An 18105-nucleotide genomic window follows, 5' to 3' on the forward strand; every position below is an offset into this window, starting at 1 on the left:
TAGAATAAAATTACAGTAATTCAAGAAAGAAATATTTATATATTTAAAGGTAGAATAACAAAACAGTAAACAATTTTATAAAAGCTAGTCTTTTGACAGTGTTTACAAAATTTATAACTAAAAGTTGCTTGTATGCATCTTTGTGCATGGGATTATCCACATATTAATAGGTGGATGTTGAAATTCTTTGTCGAATGGACAAAAAGTAAGATTATGACTCAATTTTTAGTAATCCTAGCATTAATCAATTTTCAAAGATATGCAATTAAGTTAGTATCCTCTCTTCTGAGTGGTTGAGGAGAAGGTGCCGGGAACGCTAAATTGAAAACCTCACTTAGGCCTTTAAGAAGCTATTTTTTTTTTTTTACCAAAGATAGGAGATTCGAACCTGTGACCTCTTAATTGAGTATGAGGAGATTATGCCATTTGAGCTATAACTCATTGGCTTCTAAGAAGCTATTTAGGAGTTTATAGAAAAGTTAAAAAGAAATGACTTCTCTCATCATACTTCTACTTTTCATCACATTTCTATAAAATAAACACTTTTAGAGTTAAAAATCTAAACATAAAATAACTTATTTATAAGTTACTTTTAACAGAATCATTTATTGTTTAAGTTATTTTATCAAAATGAGCTTAATTAAGTTGGTTACCCAAACTGAGCCTTAGTCACGTTGAATTAAGTGTGAAAAATAATTGTTTAACCTTTTTTTTTAATAAAAAAAATTCAACATAACAAGGTGAAATAAAAGAAAAAAAATACATTTTAAAATTGTGTTGATTTTCCTACAATGTTAATGTATTTCACACTCATTCAAACCAAAATTGGGTTGATTTTTCCTACAATGTTAACGTATTTCACACAATTAGGTTGCACTCAAACACAGACATTAGCTTTTTGACAAGCATAACTTCCTCTCTCTGATCTTCTTTCTTTCTCACTTAAAAAGATGGAATACTTACCTTGACATTAATTAGTATATTTAGAAACAAGAAGTTCATCCGACTTCCTGATGAATAATAGTAGCATGGGAAAGAAACCAAATAAAATTTGTCCATGAAAAATTGAAACCTAACTTAGCCCATGAAAAAATTGATCTAACCCAAAATTTTATTATATATCATTGTTACGATGGGTAACCGGAGATGGTGGGCTGGACTTGCTAGGTTGGCCCAATCGTCTGAGGAAGGAAGTCTTCGAGCGGGTCTACGCCTTGAGGGCCTCCGTCCGATTTGTAATTATGAACGAGCGGGGGATGGTACCTGCAAAGACACTCCGATGCCTAAGTCAGCAAGGGTGTGAGCAGGTCTAGAGAGTATTGGGACTTAGAGATACCTGATAGGTGTCAGTGTATTTATAGTGGTGAACCAATAACCACCGTTGAAGTAGTGCCATCTTTTTAGGGTGATAACCGTCCCTTTATCTTAGGGAGGTTAAGATATGGCTCCTGGAAGTGGTTAGAGAGATTCTAAGGGCAGTTACTCATTTAAACGAGTGATTATCTGCCAGCTAACCCTCGTCCCCGACTTCTTTAGGGCAAGTCGTGATAAGAACCGACTTCGCAGGAAGAAGGTCGGTGCTAGGCGAGGCTCAACCCTTCGGATTAGGCCTTTTATTTGGACCTGGGCCTTATCATTGGGACAGGGTATGAACAATCATTTTTTTCCATCCAACCCAACCTAACCCAATAATATTTGTCCAAATAATATTTTATTTAATATATATTCAAATTATTTGTTAACAATACTGTTTACTACAAAGGCAAAAAAAGTTTTACTACAAATTATACTATTAGTTAAATAATGAAATAGATATTTATCAAAATTAAAAAAATGCACTCTAACTTAAAAAAAATTATATTTATCATTTTAAATTATTTTTGAGAGGACCATTGTGCATAATTTATATTAAAATGGAAAAAAAATGGAAAAACCCAATCCAAGTATGATTTATGAGGAGTTTAACAAATTTAGTCTATATATTCATTACAATAATTTTAAATATTAAATTAAAAACATGGTTTAACCTATGAAAAACTTAGNATTAAATATTTATCAATATTTAAAAAAAATACATTATAACTATCAGTATAACGTAACAAGTTTGAAGTAAATGACATACTAATGTGAAGTAAAACATAATGAATAGTGGCTTGATAAAAGCTGATATTGGTGTTGCCTTAGAGGATGGCACCTTGTTGATACCTCCTATGGCTATTCAAGTCACTATCTTTCCCAACTCTGGCTTCACTATATGCATCAATTTCAAGTGCAGTTTGGAATAAACTACGTGTAAACATTATGTCTCTCTTAAAAACATAACTGATAACATATTAGAAAAAAACATATGAACTCTTATATGAATTCCCATCACATAATATGTTTAATTTTCAAGAAATCGGATGGTCCGGATTGTTTATCTGAAAGTCCTGATGTTGATTGAGTGAGTCCGGGATTGTTTATCTGAAAGTCCTGATGTTGATTGAGTGAGGTTGAGTTTGGTAAAATTTTTTTATAGAGTGTTTGTACTTTTAAAAGTACAAGCATCTCATTTTGTTTTTGATAAATTAAAAAGTTCAAATACTTGTGCTTGCGAGCTTTTCAAAGTTAGGGGTGTTTTTAAAAGCACGTAGCGAAAATTTTTTAAAATTGGCTTGTGCTTATCAAAGTTTATTTATTTTACTGTACATATTTCCCGCTATTATATTGCCATTAAAATCCTCGTATATTTCTAACTTCTCATCCTAACTTTCACAAATTTTAACACAATCTTCATGTATTTTTTATTTTTCAACCTAATCTTCACAAATTTCAACACAAATATATCTATATCATAGGTATAAACTTCTATCTATTTATATTATTTTTTTTGTGTGTTATTTTTGTATTTTTTCAGTAGATCTATTATATTTGTTTGTTTTTTATGTGTTCTTTGAAATGTGAAGAGGTTGACTTGGTTTATGAAAACCAATCATAAAATTTTCCTTGCATGAACATTAGTCAAAATTATAATAACAACATGTATATACATATATAAATATAGATATATAATCATAAGAGTAGTTTATTTGAGATATGTGTCTCATTTTTTGTGATCTGTATATATAGGTGGGTAATTGACGGTACTAACATTGAATTACATACAAATTTTATTATTGACTAATAATAACTCTATTTATATTAGTACAATCAAGTAAATATTTAAACTATTAGTCTCTAAAATTTGAGTTAGGTAATTTAGTATTTTTAATGATGATGTTTAGAATAAAATAAATTTTTATGATACTTATATAAAATTTTAAAGAATTTAAAAAAATAAATTATTCTTCGTTATAAACATGTTTATGTTGGAAATGATATTAAGCTGGTATCTAATGACTCACAAAAGCAAGCTGTAACTGTAACTGATTATGGTTGAATAATAGTAATTACCTCATAACCATAGTTAATTTATTTACCATGAGTTAGGTTTTAGTAAGGTTAATTTTTTAATAGCTACAAACAGTGGATAACAATATGTACTCTGATGTACTCTGTGGTTTTTCTTTCAATTTTAGATTTTGTATTTATTCATATGACAAATTCACTTTCTTTGAGTTTTCTTCCTCCACTTCAATCTTATTTTCTTCAATAAATTATATCCAGATAACGATTTTATCAGTTTATTATAATTTTTTTAAGTTGTAAAAGTTGTTTTACCAAATACAATTGTGGTGTTTGTACTTATTAAAAATCATTTTTAAGTTGATTTTAACAAACTCAAGTGCTGCAACTTTTAAAAAGTTGTCTTCTAAAAGATAACTTTCATAAGCTACTTACCAAATCAAGACTGAGTTGTCTGCTACCTCCTTGAGACGTGAAGAGTGGTCGATGAAAACAACCATTGCAGTAATGTCGTCATGAAATTCATGTCTTGATCCACCTTCAAGACGAATAATGCGATCATAAAGCTTCTTCAATCGCATGTTGAAGCAATTTCCTGGCCGCCCCCTATTAATAATAAGAGGAGTGTTTAAATATATATTAGGGAAAATTGTGTATTTAAATATATATTAGAGAAATTAGTTACCCTTCCATTGCGGGCTTCATACACAATTTATTAAACCACTTTTTCACCTTAGTCTATGACAACAATAAAGACGTTTAACAGCTTACAATTTTTCAATCAAACAACAATTAATAAAATTTTTTTACCTTCATAGTTTTCTTTCATTATTCTTTCACAATTTTATTATCTTTGCGTACTCTTTGTGTACTCTTTTCGTTTTATTACAATTTTCACAGCTTTCACCATTGATATAATATTCCATAGACTAGCGGATGCAAAAATAAAATTCAGCAAGATCATTGTGTACACTTTTTTTTAAGAGCCTCGGCAGATGAGAGAAGTATGGGCGTGCTAATCTTTTTTTCTGGTATTTTTCATAAATACCAGACTTATTCAATTTGTATACAGGTGAAGTAGGATAGTATGATGCTAGAATTTTTATTCTAATTGTGGTCTAATTTGTTAATATAGAAATTAGTTTGGATGATGTTGTAATTATTAATTAATTATATTGGTAATTGGTCTGTTTTTTTGATGGAAAGAACACGACTATTCATAAATTTTATAAAGTTTGGATCCCCAATTCTGATTACATAATAACAAACAAACACACTTTGATTCCATATGAGTTTGTGATTCAAGAATTGGAAGTTTCCAAATTAAATCAAAGGATTTATTGGTGATGGCTGGAGGTACGCAAATTACTGATTTTATAAAATATCTAACATATGGTATAGAGCCAAGTTGTCTCTGCCTTGCCATTTCAAAATTTAATTACTGTGCATTATTTTGATAAATTATTTTCAAAGAAGTAAGAAAAACCATTGAAATTAAAGTTGACATACCATAAAAGGAGGGAATAATAAATAATATTCCAAAAATCTTCTAAATTTGTGTCGTAGTTGTTCTTCATAATAGTATAATTTTCCATGATTCACATAAGTTTTCTTATTTTTGAATATATAAAAAAAAAGAAAAAAAAAAGAGAGAAGAAAAAAGAGAAGTCAGTGGAAGAGAGAAGACAGAAAGAACTTATTTCAATTGATGGATTTTGTTTGTTATATAACAAAATTTAAATTTGTTATAAAAATTCAAATTTTGGTTGGAGTGAGGTTTAAACCTGGATCTTCTAAATATTGGCAAAATAGTTGTCCACTAAATCATCTTCACTTTTAATATTAATCATGTTATTGAATTTATTTATTTAATGATTATATTTGCATGCAATATAAATTCTTCCGTTGCATGCATATCATATTGTAATTAATATATGATTTATTGAGGAGTAGCCACAGCATCCTTGATAATAATTATATTTGAAGAAATCACATAAATATTAATATGATAAACTTGTAATTGTTGTGAACTATATAATAAACTTACCCACAGAAATTTATTATGTTATTCACATATAATTAGATTGAAATAGAAAATATTTCTTACTTTTTAATTAGCCTACAGATATTAAGAAGTAGTATTTTATTTTCTAGTTTCAATACTTTAGTTAATATAGTGAATATTATGTGTGTTAAAATCTTTGCCTACAAGTAAATTTTAATGACACTATGATACATATTTATTTTGATATGACTTGCATTGGCATGTATTATCATATATTATGGATTTTGATGTCCCTATTTAAAGTTGAATAATGTTAGCATGATTTATTATTTGTAGCAATAATGATATCTGAAACTGTATCTGAAGTTCATTTGTTAAGTGGTGACAACTATAAAGAATGGAAAGATAAGATTCTCTTTCACTTGGGGTGTGCAGATCTTGACTATGCTCTTCGTAGGGAAGAGTCTCCAACACCTACTGATGCTAGTTCTCAAGCCGAGGTAGCATTATACGAATGGTGGGAGAAATCCAACCATTTAAGTATGATGTTTATTAAGTCTCGTATTTCAGCTAGTATCCGAGGTTCAATTCCTGATTGTAGGAATGTCAAGGATTGTATGAAGGCTATTGATGAACAATTTGAGTCTTCTAGTAAGGCACTTGCAAGCACCCTAATGGCACAATTGTCATCTATGAAGCTTACCGGCATAAGAGGTGTGCGTGAACACATCATGAGGTTGAGAGACATTGCAGCACAACTGAAAGCTTTAAAGGTTGAGATCTCTGACTCATTTCTGGTGCATCTTATTCTGAATTCTCTTCCTGCCTAGTACGGACCATTTAAGATTTCTTATAACACACATAAAGAAAAATGGTCCATTAATGAATTACTGGTGATGTGTGTGCAAGAGGAAGGAAGGCTAATTCAGGAACTTGGTGAAAGTGCACTATTAGTGACAAATGAGGGCAATAAAAAGCAAGTTCATAAGAAGAAAGGAAAGGGTATTGTATCCCATCCTATGAAGAAAGAATGTGCACGGTGTTTCTTTTGTAAAAAGAAAAGACACATGAATAAGGAATGCCCAAAATTTCAAGTTTGGCTTGAAAAGAAAGGTACTAACCTTTCTTATCTTATTCCTTCAGTGTGTTTTGAATCTAATTTTGTTGAAATATGTCATGATACTTGGTGGATTTATTCTGGTGCTGAAATTCATATTTCAAATACCATGCAGGGTTTCATAAGAAAAAGGAAACTGATAGGAAGTGAACTAAGCATCTATATGGGCAATCGGATGCGTTCACGTATGGAAGCTGTTGGAACATTTAGACTTGTATTAAGTACTGGTTGTATTTTAGATTTAGAAAAACCTTTTATATTCCAGATTTTTCTAAAAATTTGATTTCTTTTATCTAAGCTTGTAAAACAAGGATTATGTATAAATTTTTATGATGATTCTGTTGACATTATTAAAAATTCTAATATTATTGGACGTGGTACTTTAATTGGTGATTTATTTAAAGTCCATTTAGCTAATATTGTTCCAGCTAATCTTATGGTTATGCATGGTAATGGTATGAATGAAAAATCCTCCATGTTGTGGCACCGAAGGTTGGGACACATCTCCATTGAGAGAATAAAGAAATTAGTAAGTGATGGAGTTCTTGAAACTCTAGACTTTACTGATTTTGATACTTGTGTGGATTGCATTAAGGGAAAGTAAACCAAAAAGTCTCAAAAAGGTGCTAAGAGGAGTTCTGACATATTAGAAATAATTCACACTGACATATATTGTCCTGATATGTCCTTAAGTGGTCAGAAATACTTCATCTCATTTATTAATGATTATTCACGATATATGTATCTCTATATGCTTCATAATAAATATGAGGCATTGGACGCTTTTAAAGTTTATAAAGCTGAAGTAGAGAAACAATGCGGAAAGAAAATTAAGATCGTGAGATCAGATAGAGGTGGAGAATTCTATGGGAGATATACTGAAAGTGGACAAGCACCTGGTCCATTTGCAAAGTATCTTCAAGAGCATGGTATTGTGGCACAATACACCAATCATATACGCATTTGGGGTTGTCCTACTGAAGTTCGGGTTTATAATCCACAAGAAAGGAAGTTGGACCCAAGGACGATAAGTGCCTATTTTATCGGCTATGCAGAAAAGTTTAAGGGTTATATATTTTATTGTCCTTCCCATTCAAGTAAAATAGTTGAATATAGAAATGCAAGGTTTTTAGAGCATGATATGGAAAGTAGGAGAAATCATCCTCTTAAAGTTGTTGAGAATGATAATGTTTATCAAACCTCTCTATGTACAAGAATGATTGTTCAATACAATGCCCATACAGATAGGGTCAATGTAGAACAACCTATTACTAATGTTCCACATCATGAAGATAATGTTCAAGTAGATCATATGGTGGAGGATCAAACTCTTCATAATGAAAATGTTATTCAAGAACATATTGCTCAAGAGCAACTTCAAGAAGAGGGAGAACCTGTTATGCCACTACCTTTACAAGAGGTTGATGATGCAACATTAAGAAGATCAACAAAAATAAGAAAGCCTGTAATTTTTAGTGACTGTAGTGTATCTTGCTGAGTCTAACTATGATGTTTGTAATGAAAATGACCCAACGACGTTTTCACAAGCAATGGAAAGTCGTAATTCCAATTTTTGGCTAGATGCTATGAAGGATGAAATAAATTCTATGGCGGATAACCAAGTTTGGGATCTTGTAGAATTTTCTGATGGGAAAAAGGCCATTGGTTGTAAATGGGTCTTTAAGATCAAGAAGGATTTCTCAGGCAATATTGAGCGCTACAAGGCTCGACTTGTTGCTAAAGGATTTACTCAAAGGGAAGGAGTTAACTACAGGGAAACCTTTTTTCCTGTTTCAAAGAAAGTCTCTTTCCGTATCATTATGGCATTGGTAGCACACTTTAACATGGAATTGCATCAAATGGATTTGGAAACGGCCTTCCTTAATGGAGATTTGGAAGAAGAGGTCTATATGAGACAACCGAAGGGTTTATCTCAAGTGCTGGTAAGGAGTTAATTTGCAAGCTTAAGAGAGCAATGTATGGTCTTAAGCAGGCTTCCCGACAGTGGTATTTGAAGTTTCACAATGTGACTTCTTCATTTGGGTTCATTGAGAATATTTTTGATCAATGTATATATCACAAGGTTAGTGGGAGCAAAATCATATTTCTCATCTTATATGTAGATGATATTTTGCTTGCAACAAATGATTTAGGGTTGTTACATGAAGTGAAACAATTTCTCTCTAGACATTTTGATATAAAAGATATAGGCGATGCATCTTATGTCATTGGCATAAAGATTCATAGAGATAAACATAAAGGAATTTTAGGTTTATCTCAAGAAGCCTATATTAATAAAGTTCTTGAGAGGTTTAAAATGCAAAATTGTTCACCAAGTGTTGTACCTATTGTGAAAGGTGACAAATTCTGCTTAGATCAATGTCCCAAAAATGAACTTGAAAAGAAACAGATGCAAAATATTCCTTATGCTTCAGCTGTTTGAAGCCTAATGTATGCTCAAGTCTGTACAAGACGTGACATTGCTTTTGCTGTTAGCATATTAGGAAGATATCAAAATAATCCAGGAATTATCCATTGGAAAGCTACAAAGAAGGTCTTAAGGTACCTTCAAGGGACCAAGGATTTCATACTTACATACAGACGAACCGACAATTTGAAAATGGTTGGATACTCAAATTCAGACTTGGCGGGATATGTTGATCCTAGGAAGTCAACGTCAGGATATATCTTTATGCTTGCTGATGGAGCAGTATCTTGAAAGAGTGCAAAACAATCACTTGTAGCCACTTCTACCATGGAAGCCAAGTTTATTGCTTGTTTTGAGGCTACATCACAAGGTGTTTGATTAAAGAATTTCATCTCTGGGTTTAAGATTATGGATTGTATCTCTAAGCCATTGAGAATATATTGTGACAATTCAGCTGCTGTATTTATGGCTAAGAATAATAGAAGTAGTAGTCGAAGTAAGCACGTCGATATTAAGTACTTAGCCATTAAAGACTGAGTTAGGTCTAATGAAGTACAGATAGAGCATATTAGTACTAAACAGATGATAGCGAATCTTTTGACAAAAGGTATGCCACCAGGATTGTTTAAAGATCATGTTACTAGTATGGGTTTATGTTATGTAACGTCACTTATGTGACTTATGTTATATCATAAGACATATTTGGATATGAAATTCTTATTATTGTTTGTTTCTCATTCGATTAGTATATATGCGCATATATGATTGCGAATGACAAATAAAATTCAGTGAAGGACCTAGAATAAGCATTGGGCTTATTCCTACAAAAATACCATATAAAGAGTTTATTCACTTAGAAGATGTTACATTGTAATACATAGAAGGTAATACTCGATTAATGAGAACCTACCGCGATGATTCGTGTAATTTATTTTAATTGTTTAAGCATAATATGTAATTACAAACTATATGTAACAAATGTTGGACCAAGTGTGAGAATGTTAGAATTTTTATTCTAATTGTGGTCCAATTTGTTAATATAGAAATTAGTTTGGGTGGTGTTGTTGTTCTTTGGTGGAAAGAACACGACTGTTCATAAACTTTATAAAATTTGGGTCCCCAATTCTAATTACACAATAACAAACAAACACATTTTGTGATTCAAGAATTAGAAGTTTCCAAATTAAATCAAAGAATTTATTGGCAATGGCCGGAGTTACGCAATTTTATAAAATATCTAACGTATGAGTGTTGAAATAGGGTAATTTAGTGTTGTGAGGAAAAAAAATTAACATTCTTTTGACTATGTAAACCACTTTAAATTATAGCGTTTTATTAAATTACAGAAACAGCTACAAACTGCAGCACACACAATCTCAGTCTGAATAGTGGTTTACAATAAAAACAAAAAACAAAAAAACAAAAAAAACTACTACAAAGTATAGTGAAGTACTGAGTTGAAAATATCAAAGGGTTAAACTGCTTTGAGTTGTAATGAATTAGATGAAATTTGGTTTGGGAAGAAAAAAAATAATTTATTTATAGGAGATAATAATGTGATTTTTATTTTAATAATGTCATTTTTTTTTGTACAAATTCATATAAAATATAATGAAAAAAATCATGTAAAGAATGACTTTATAAAAAATACAAATTTAATTGATTATTGATTTTTTATATATATAATTTTGAATGAGTAGTAGGTAGATAGTGTGAACATGCTAATTGCAATGATCAATTAAAAATGGTAGATAGTAGTCATACTATTTAATTGATCAATTATAAATGGGAGTTAGTAGACATGTTATTTAATTAATCATTGTCTACCTTGCGAGCGGCTTTTCTTTTTTTTTTCAATGAAATTTGAGGCCTTAAATCTTAGTTATCCAAATCTAGTTTCGCGTATTGTTGATTACTCAGCCCATGGTCCTTTGTTGGGTCACAATATATAGGTCCAAGACGTTTGGGCACAGTATCACGCTGACGAGTCAAAACAAAAAGCAGTGTATGACAAAAACAAAAAAACCAGGGTCACACTGTCACCTTTGTGAATCATTTCCTTAGCTTCAAAATAAGCAAGTTCGCTAGGTCCATTTGACGTACCTAAGATAATAACAATTGTTTTTTTTTAAGCTGTGTTAAGAGACTAGGGTTCTTCCTTATTAGCTTAGAAATGGTTTCCATTTTTGTACATTTGAATCCCCTACTTACAAGTTAATTAGCAATAAATAAAGACTATATAACACAATAGAAAATATCAAAGAGAAGAACATAAAGGCTTTTCATGAAGATAATGACCGAAAATGGTTGGATAATATGATATGTTTTATTAAATTATTTAATATAATATATGTCTATATCTTAAATTGTCATTTTTTTTAGATAAATAGACATATGGGTCTACTACAAGAATTATAACTAGTGGATAGATGATATTATAATAATTAGCATGATGTACATTAGTTGGTAGTTAATAAATAATAACTTAGCATTTATGATATAGTTGATAGTTAAAAACTTAGCATTTATGATAGTAGTTTATTGATAATGCTAGAAAAAAAAAGAGAATTTATTTTATTTAGTATTTATTAATTGTTATAATAATTAATGAATACTGTTTCAGGAGTTACCTCAAACGTTGATTTGAGCTTGAACGCAGCGTTTGACTGATGCACTGTTCGAGTTCTTCGTAAAGAGATAGGGGTGGTACTTGCAAGAAATTCCGATACTTAAGTTAGCAATGATTTTGTCAGTGTGTATATCATAGAGTGAGTAACCATTTTTAGGAGAGTTCTACATTTGTAAGAGATAATCGTTTCAGGTAGTTACTTATTTAAATAAGCAGGCTTTGGACCTCCTTATTGTACCGACCTTATAGTAGAAGATGTCACTCATATTCTTTGTCTTTATTAGGCATGGCTTTATGTTTTTGAGTTAAGGTACGAACAAATATTAAATAAGTTAAGGTTGATCTGTTTTTGACTAATTTATTTTTGTTATATATTAAATATTTTTGATAGTTTATAGATATTTTTAAATATATTGTATTATATCACGCACAATTTAATTACACAAAAAACCTCTTCTCTACTTCTTTCTTTTTTTTACAATAACTTTGATTCTATTATATCATGCAATTTGCAATTTGTTCATGTTTATGTGCATGGCTAGTAATAACTTTTTAAATCGCCTTTTACTTTTCATATAAAATTATACTTTTCACCTTTGATGAGAAGAATCTCGCACTAAAACCATCACGTTATAATTTTCAGTCTTGCAGTACTATATCGACGAATTCTTCTTTTCATAGTTATAGATTAATGAACATATATTATAAGAAAGTTTTCAAGTATACCGGTACACCGGTGTTTCAGTGATTTTTAACTGTTAATCTTAATTATATATATTATATATACTTTTTATAATTATAATCAACGGTTAAAAATTACTGAAACACCAGTATACCAGTACACCTGAAAATTTTTCTATATTATATACATGAATTCTTCGATAAAGCAAAGGCTAAAGGTAATGAAAAAAGGTCTTGATGGAGTAGGGTGAAGGAGGGGCTTGTTGCCTTTTTTCTCGATTAATTAATTGAGTGCTAAAGTGATTTTCACAATCAAATAAAAAATATTTACTTTACATAATTAGTGAACACTTTTATTTTTTTAAAGAAAATTATTGCACATCTGCTACTTTAAAGATCATAGGAGTGGAACAATCTTAAAATTTGAAAAAGTTCTAAAAAAAAAAACATGTCAATTTGATGGTGTCCAATCAAATTATTCAAATTAAGTATGTCATTCATTGAATATAAGTTTGTAGAACCCCCAACGTATATCATATAACAATTTTATTTACTATTTTCATAAGAATACAATCTTATAAAAGCGATATCATGTTTTAATACAAATTTTTTTGTGAACAATATATTCAAGGTGTCTTTCTTGTTATTATTTACCATATGGGTGAGTATAGGTCGGTTTGGTTCGGGTTTAAGATAAAATTAAAATCGAATCGATTAAAATATAATTAGTTCGATTTGGTTCAGATTTATATTTTTTTGTGTATGTATCCGAACCAAACCAAATCGATTAAGAACGGATTGGTTTGGTTCGGATAATTGGGTATCCGATGACTTTAAAATTCATAAAAAAGCTAAATTTTTATCTTAAAAATTCAATAAGTACAATAAACATATAACATTAATATAAATAATCTAAACATGTTAAATACTAAATACATTAAAAACTAAACTCATTAAAATTCAAACATATTAATAGTGAATAATCTCACTAAAAGCCACTAAAAGCCATATATATATTTTTATTTTTTTATTTAATTAATATATGATCGGGTTTACGAGTTGTTTCAGATTCCGCACCCCTAAAATCGATATCCGAACTAATCACTAACAAAGGCCATTAGTTTGGTTTAGATTGAACCCGATTACCCGTTGGTTATAGAACCAATTTAATTAATTCGGTTCAAGTTCGGACAAGTAGCTACCCGTGCTCCCCCTAATTCACCATACGCTACAAAGTACAAACCAATTTATTGCTATCTGTGCAACTGTCTCTCTGACTCTACGCTCTCATTTAACTTTTCTTTTGGTTCCATTCTACCATGAAAATGTATACAGAGAGAGTGAGTTCATAATAATTCCACTTTCAAGTCCCAACCGTTATACCAAAAAAAAAAAAAAAACAATTATTTTGATATGTATCTATAAATAAAATTAAATAATCAAAGGTTATGCTTTCTTCTTTTGAAATCCACCAAGAGATGTCCCCTTCTCTTTTCAACTGCTAAGGCCACTTAGCACTAAATAAATCAAAGATGCAATTTCCTTCCCCTTCTGCTTTTTTAGATAGTAGTGGATACATACAATACTATAAACATTAGCAATAACTGTCTACGTACAGTACTATACATTCAGTTATGATATGTTACATTCGTTCGAATTTATTATGTGCCAACTACTTCAACTGTGGGTAAGTTAGGTAATAAGTAATAACTCCTTAATGAAGGCAACATAATATTTATTTCTGTAACCTTTAATTATGGGACCAGTACTATCCCACAATTTACTGCTATTATATATTTAAATAAATAAATAAAACAAGCTAAAGTTGAAGTGTTGAACATGAATGTAACGAACAGAATGCAAGTTAAGTCTTGATTGATCTAAAGTACTTAGTGTTTAGAAGTGAGAAGATATTTTTTATAATGAATTCAAAATTACTGAACATATCTTGAGAGATATTCGATTTCACATAAAAAATTAGATTTGTTTATGTTAAAACAATCACACGAGCAACTTGCCTATGCCCCGTAACTTGTTCTTAATAAAGAAGATATATATTTTGGTGAAGTCTATCATACTTTCTCTCTAAAATAAAGGATAAATTACCCCTCGTGACATATACAGTAATTATTGATAAATTATTCTTTCATCATAACTTTAAGATTCACATTATCTTCTTGTTTTTTTTTATGTTTCTCTTAAAATTTAATAACAGTGTCATTTTCATTATCTCCACCAAATACATCTCTTCCCTAATTTAAAAAAAAAAACTAATGTATTAGTTGGAGCATATTAAACTATTATATTGTCACAAAAATATTAAATTATTATTCAAATAACAATAAGATAAAATGGAATAAGTATTTTAATATTCACATTCGTCTCAAATATTAATTAATTATTTTATTATTCATGCCATTAATTACTTACAAGAATTTTATTTATGGTGCAAATTCATATCTGTCATACAAACTCATACCCTCTTGCTTTTCTCCGAACGTAATATCTTCTAATACGAAAAAAAATCTTAAAAAGAAGAGAACTGACAAATTGATAGTTGTGCTCGTTGAAATTGGAGATTAAAAATATAAGAACAAGTTCAAAATTCTAACTTAATTGATTGAAAATGGTGATTCAATTTAAAAGGAATTAGAATTTTAAAATTGAAAAAGAAGAAGTGTATTTAGTGAAATGATAAAAATGACATTGTTATCAAGTATCAAGAGAAACATAACGTCAATTGAAAATAAAAGAAAAGATAACGTGAATCTTGAAACTCTGGTAAAAAGATAATTATCAATAATCACTGTATATATCACAAGGGGTAATAATTTACTCTTTATTTTAGAGAGAATATAGTAGAATTTACCATATATTTTAGGTAGGTTTATTTGATTATTTTAAAAAAATAAATTTCCCTTAAATTCATTTTTTAAGCATCATTTTTAAGAATCACCCTTCATTCACTAGCTTAGCTTTGCATATTCTTTGCATTTGATAGGACCAAGTGTTTTTGCTACTTCATTTGCTGATTATTCCTTATTTCATCTAATGGAGCAAAGAATTATCACGAGGAGTTACATTCATTAGACATTTCCTTTACTTAGTTAAAAGTCATGAGTATCACATTAAATCTAGAGTGAGAAAATTTTATCAGAAAATGAAAATGGCGAAGGTCACACCCTGACCCTATACATTTTGCAGAGACGAGTAGTATATATATATTTGTACTACAACTACAAATAATTGAGTTAAGTGGACGAAAAAATTGACCACTTTGGGAATCTGATCTCAGCGGTGCTCAGATTTATTACATGCATTCTGTGAAGGTGGGGACGACCCGGGAGTAGGGACCCCATAAGCAGATATTACTACACTATATATACCTTGGTACTTTGATCATTTCATCAAATATTCTAATAACCAACACTTCTTAGTTCATTGTTAAGACTTAAAGAGTAATAATGTGAAATAGAGTAACTCTACGAAGCCCTCAATAAGTCTTTAAAAGGACTATCATTTAATCATGTCCTCTAGTATTGTACTTTTTGTGTTTAACTTTATCACAAACTTGATGCATAAGGAAAAATGAAGGTGAGAATGATAGTTGTTAATGTTATATATATAGTAGTAAGTATTATTACATGACTGTTATTATTCTAATTCGGTGGTTTGGACACGTGGAAAGAAGGTTAGAAAATATCTAAGTAGGAAAGTGAATAAGTTGAAAATTAGACACGGAAAAAAAACTCTAAAAAAATTATACATGATGCAGTAAAAAAAAAAATCTACTAATTTTACTGTAAATATAATAAGGAATAAAGTATCATTTTTGTCCCTAACGTTTGGGGTAAGTCCTATTTTTGTCCCTAATGTTTAAATCGTCCTATTTGTATCCTTAACATTTATAAAAGTGATTCAATGTTATCCTACTATCAATTATATTAACAAATCAGATTATATTTTTCAATTATTCTCACTTGGATGTATTCATTCTCAATTAGGTCTCACTTAGATGTGTTCGATTTTAATATTATACCCACTATTTGTGTTTAGATTCAATTATGTCCTAGAAAAGTGAATTATGTAAATGTTGTAAGAATTAGTTTCAACATTTGATGAGCTATTTTTCGAAGTAGATCATCGATTCTATCCCAGACATTTGTATTCTAACTACAAGAAGAGATTTTTAAAACTCAAACTAAAGCGCAAATGATGTATAATTGATAGCAGGATAACATTGAATCGCTTTTACAAACTTTAGAAATACAAATAAAACGATTTAAACGTTGGAGACACAAATAAGATTTATCCCAAACGTTGGGACAAAAACAATACTTTACTCAATAATAATACATGACAAGACTTAATAGTGTTGTTTAGTCCATAACTCCATACAATTAACTTCATCTAGTGAGATGATAAGATGATTAGAGTTAATAATATGAGGCGATAATACTAATACTTCCATAATACACCCTAGCAAGAAATTAAAGGGGTGGTAATAAGAATTACCCTAGCATGCATAGAGACAGAGAAGCACACACTGTTGAGGATTAATTTCTATGACCAACCACTAAGGTAAACTCTTTTAACCCTCTCATTCGACTTAGCATGCACGAAACAAGTCACCTTTAATGCCCTGCTGGAGTGGTGACAGAGTAGTAACCTTCACTCTATCTCTATCTCTATCGCTACCTCCCATCCTCTTAAATATTTCAATTCATGCCTCAGAATACGCACTACACAATTCAATATCAATAAAAACAATGTACCCTTATTAAATTCTCTTCACTTTATAACCTATACTATAGACTATATGCTTCAAATATCTTAGCCCTTCTTTCTTCTTCTTCATCATTCCTAGCACAGCAAAAAAATGGCTAACAAGCTAACAATGGTTGGATACTACATTATTCTAATAACAAACTGTGTTCTCTTGAGCACTCTCTGCTTATCATCATCTGCAAATGCTAAATTTGCAAAGAAGACTTACATCATTCAAATGGATAAGTCTGCAAAGCCAAACACATTTTCCAACCACCTTGAATGGTATTCATCAAAAGTGAAATCAGTTCTGTCCAAATCTGATGATGAGATACGCAACGAAGAAGAAGAGAGGATCATATACACTTACGAAACAGCTTTTCATGGCGTGGCTGCAAAGTTGACCGAAGAAGAAGCAGAGAAGCTAGAATCAGAAGAAGGAGTAGTGGCCATATTCCCAGAAACAAAGTACACGCTTCACACAACAAGAAGCCCAGGTTTTCTGGGCCTTGAACCATTGGATAGCACCGACAAAATCTGGTCAGAGAATGTTGCTGATCATGATGTCATCGTTGGAGTGCTGGACACAGGGATTTGGCCCGAGAGTGAAAGCTTCAACGACACAGGAATGAAACCGGTTCCTTAAACTGCAACAAGAAGATTGTGGGAGCAAGAATATTCTACCGCGGGTATGAATCCGCAACAGGAAGAATGGACGAGAAAGCAGAATACAAATCACCAAGAGATCAAGATGGTCATGGAACTCACACTGCAGCAACAGTTGCAGGTTCACCGGTGCGCGGTGCTAACCTTCTCGGCTACGCTTACGGCACCGCGAGAGGGATGGCACCGTCGGCAAGAATCGCAGCGTATAAAGTTTGCTGGACCGGTGGATGCTTCAGTTCTGATATTCTCTCAGCCGTGGACAGAGCCGTGGCTGACGGAGTAAACGTTCTATCAATCTCTTTAGGTGGCGGAGTCTCCTCTTACGACCGAGATTCTTTATCCGTTGCCGCATTTGGAGCAATGGAGCACGGAGTTTTTGTTTCTTGCTCTGCCGGAAATGCAGGCCCTGACCCTGTGAGTCTGACCAA

At 30.9% G+C, this 18105-nt stretch overlaps 2 protein-coding genes across 2 annotated transcripts in view; both read left to right on the forward strand.

Annotated features, from left to right (window-relative positions):
- On the forward strand, nucleotides 5731–6219 carry LOC107616103. The gene has a single exon (XM_016318103.1). It carries the CDS (start codon nucleotides 5731–5733, stop codon nucleotides 6217–6219), a length of 489 nt encoding a protein of 162 aa, XP_016173589.1.
- LOC107618032 (subtilisin-like protease SBT1.3) overlaps nucleotides 16931–18105 on the forward strand; it is a gene marked incomplete in the record, with an annotated part of 2639 nt that continues 1464 nt past the window's right edge. The window contains 2 exon segments of the mRNA XM_016319956.2: nucleotides 16931–17652; nucleotides 17655–18105. Coding sequence (XP_016175442.2) covers nucleotides 17124–17652; nucleotides 17655–18105 — 980 coding nt within the window.

This window comes from Arachis ipaensis, chromosome B09, assembly GCF_000816755.2.
Source record: "Arachis ipaensis cultivar K30076 chromosome B09, Araip1.1, whole genome shotgun sequence".
NCBI lineage: Eukaryota > Viridiplantae > Streptophyta > Magnoliopsida > Fabales > Fabaceae > Arachis > Arachis ipaensis.

Bases quoted from the DNA above. Each gene is read 5' to 3' on its own strand.
- LOC107616103 (XM_016318103.1), top strand. From the start codon at position 5,731: ATGATATCTGAAACTGTATCTGAAGTTCATTTGTTAAGTGGTGACAAC.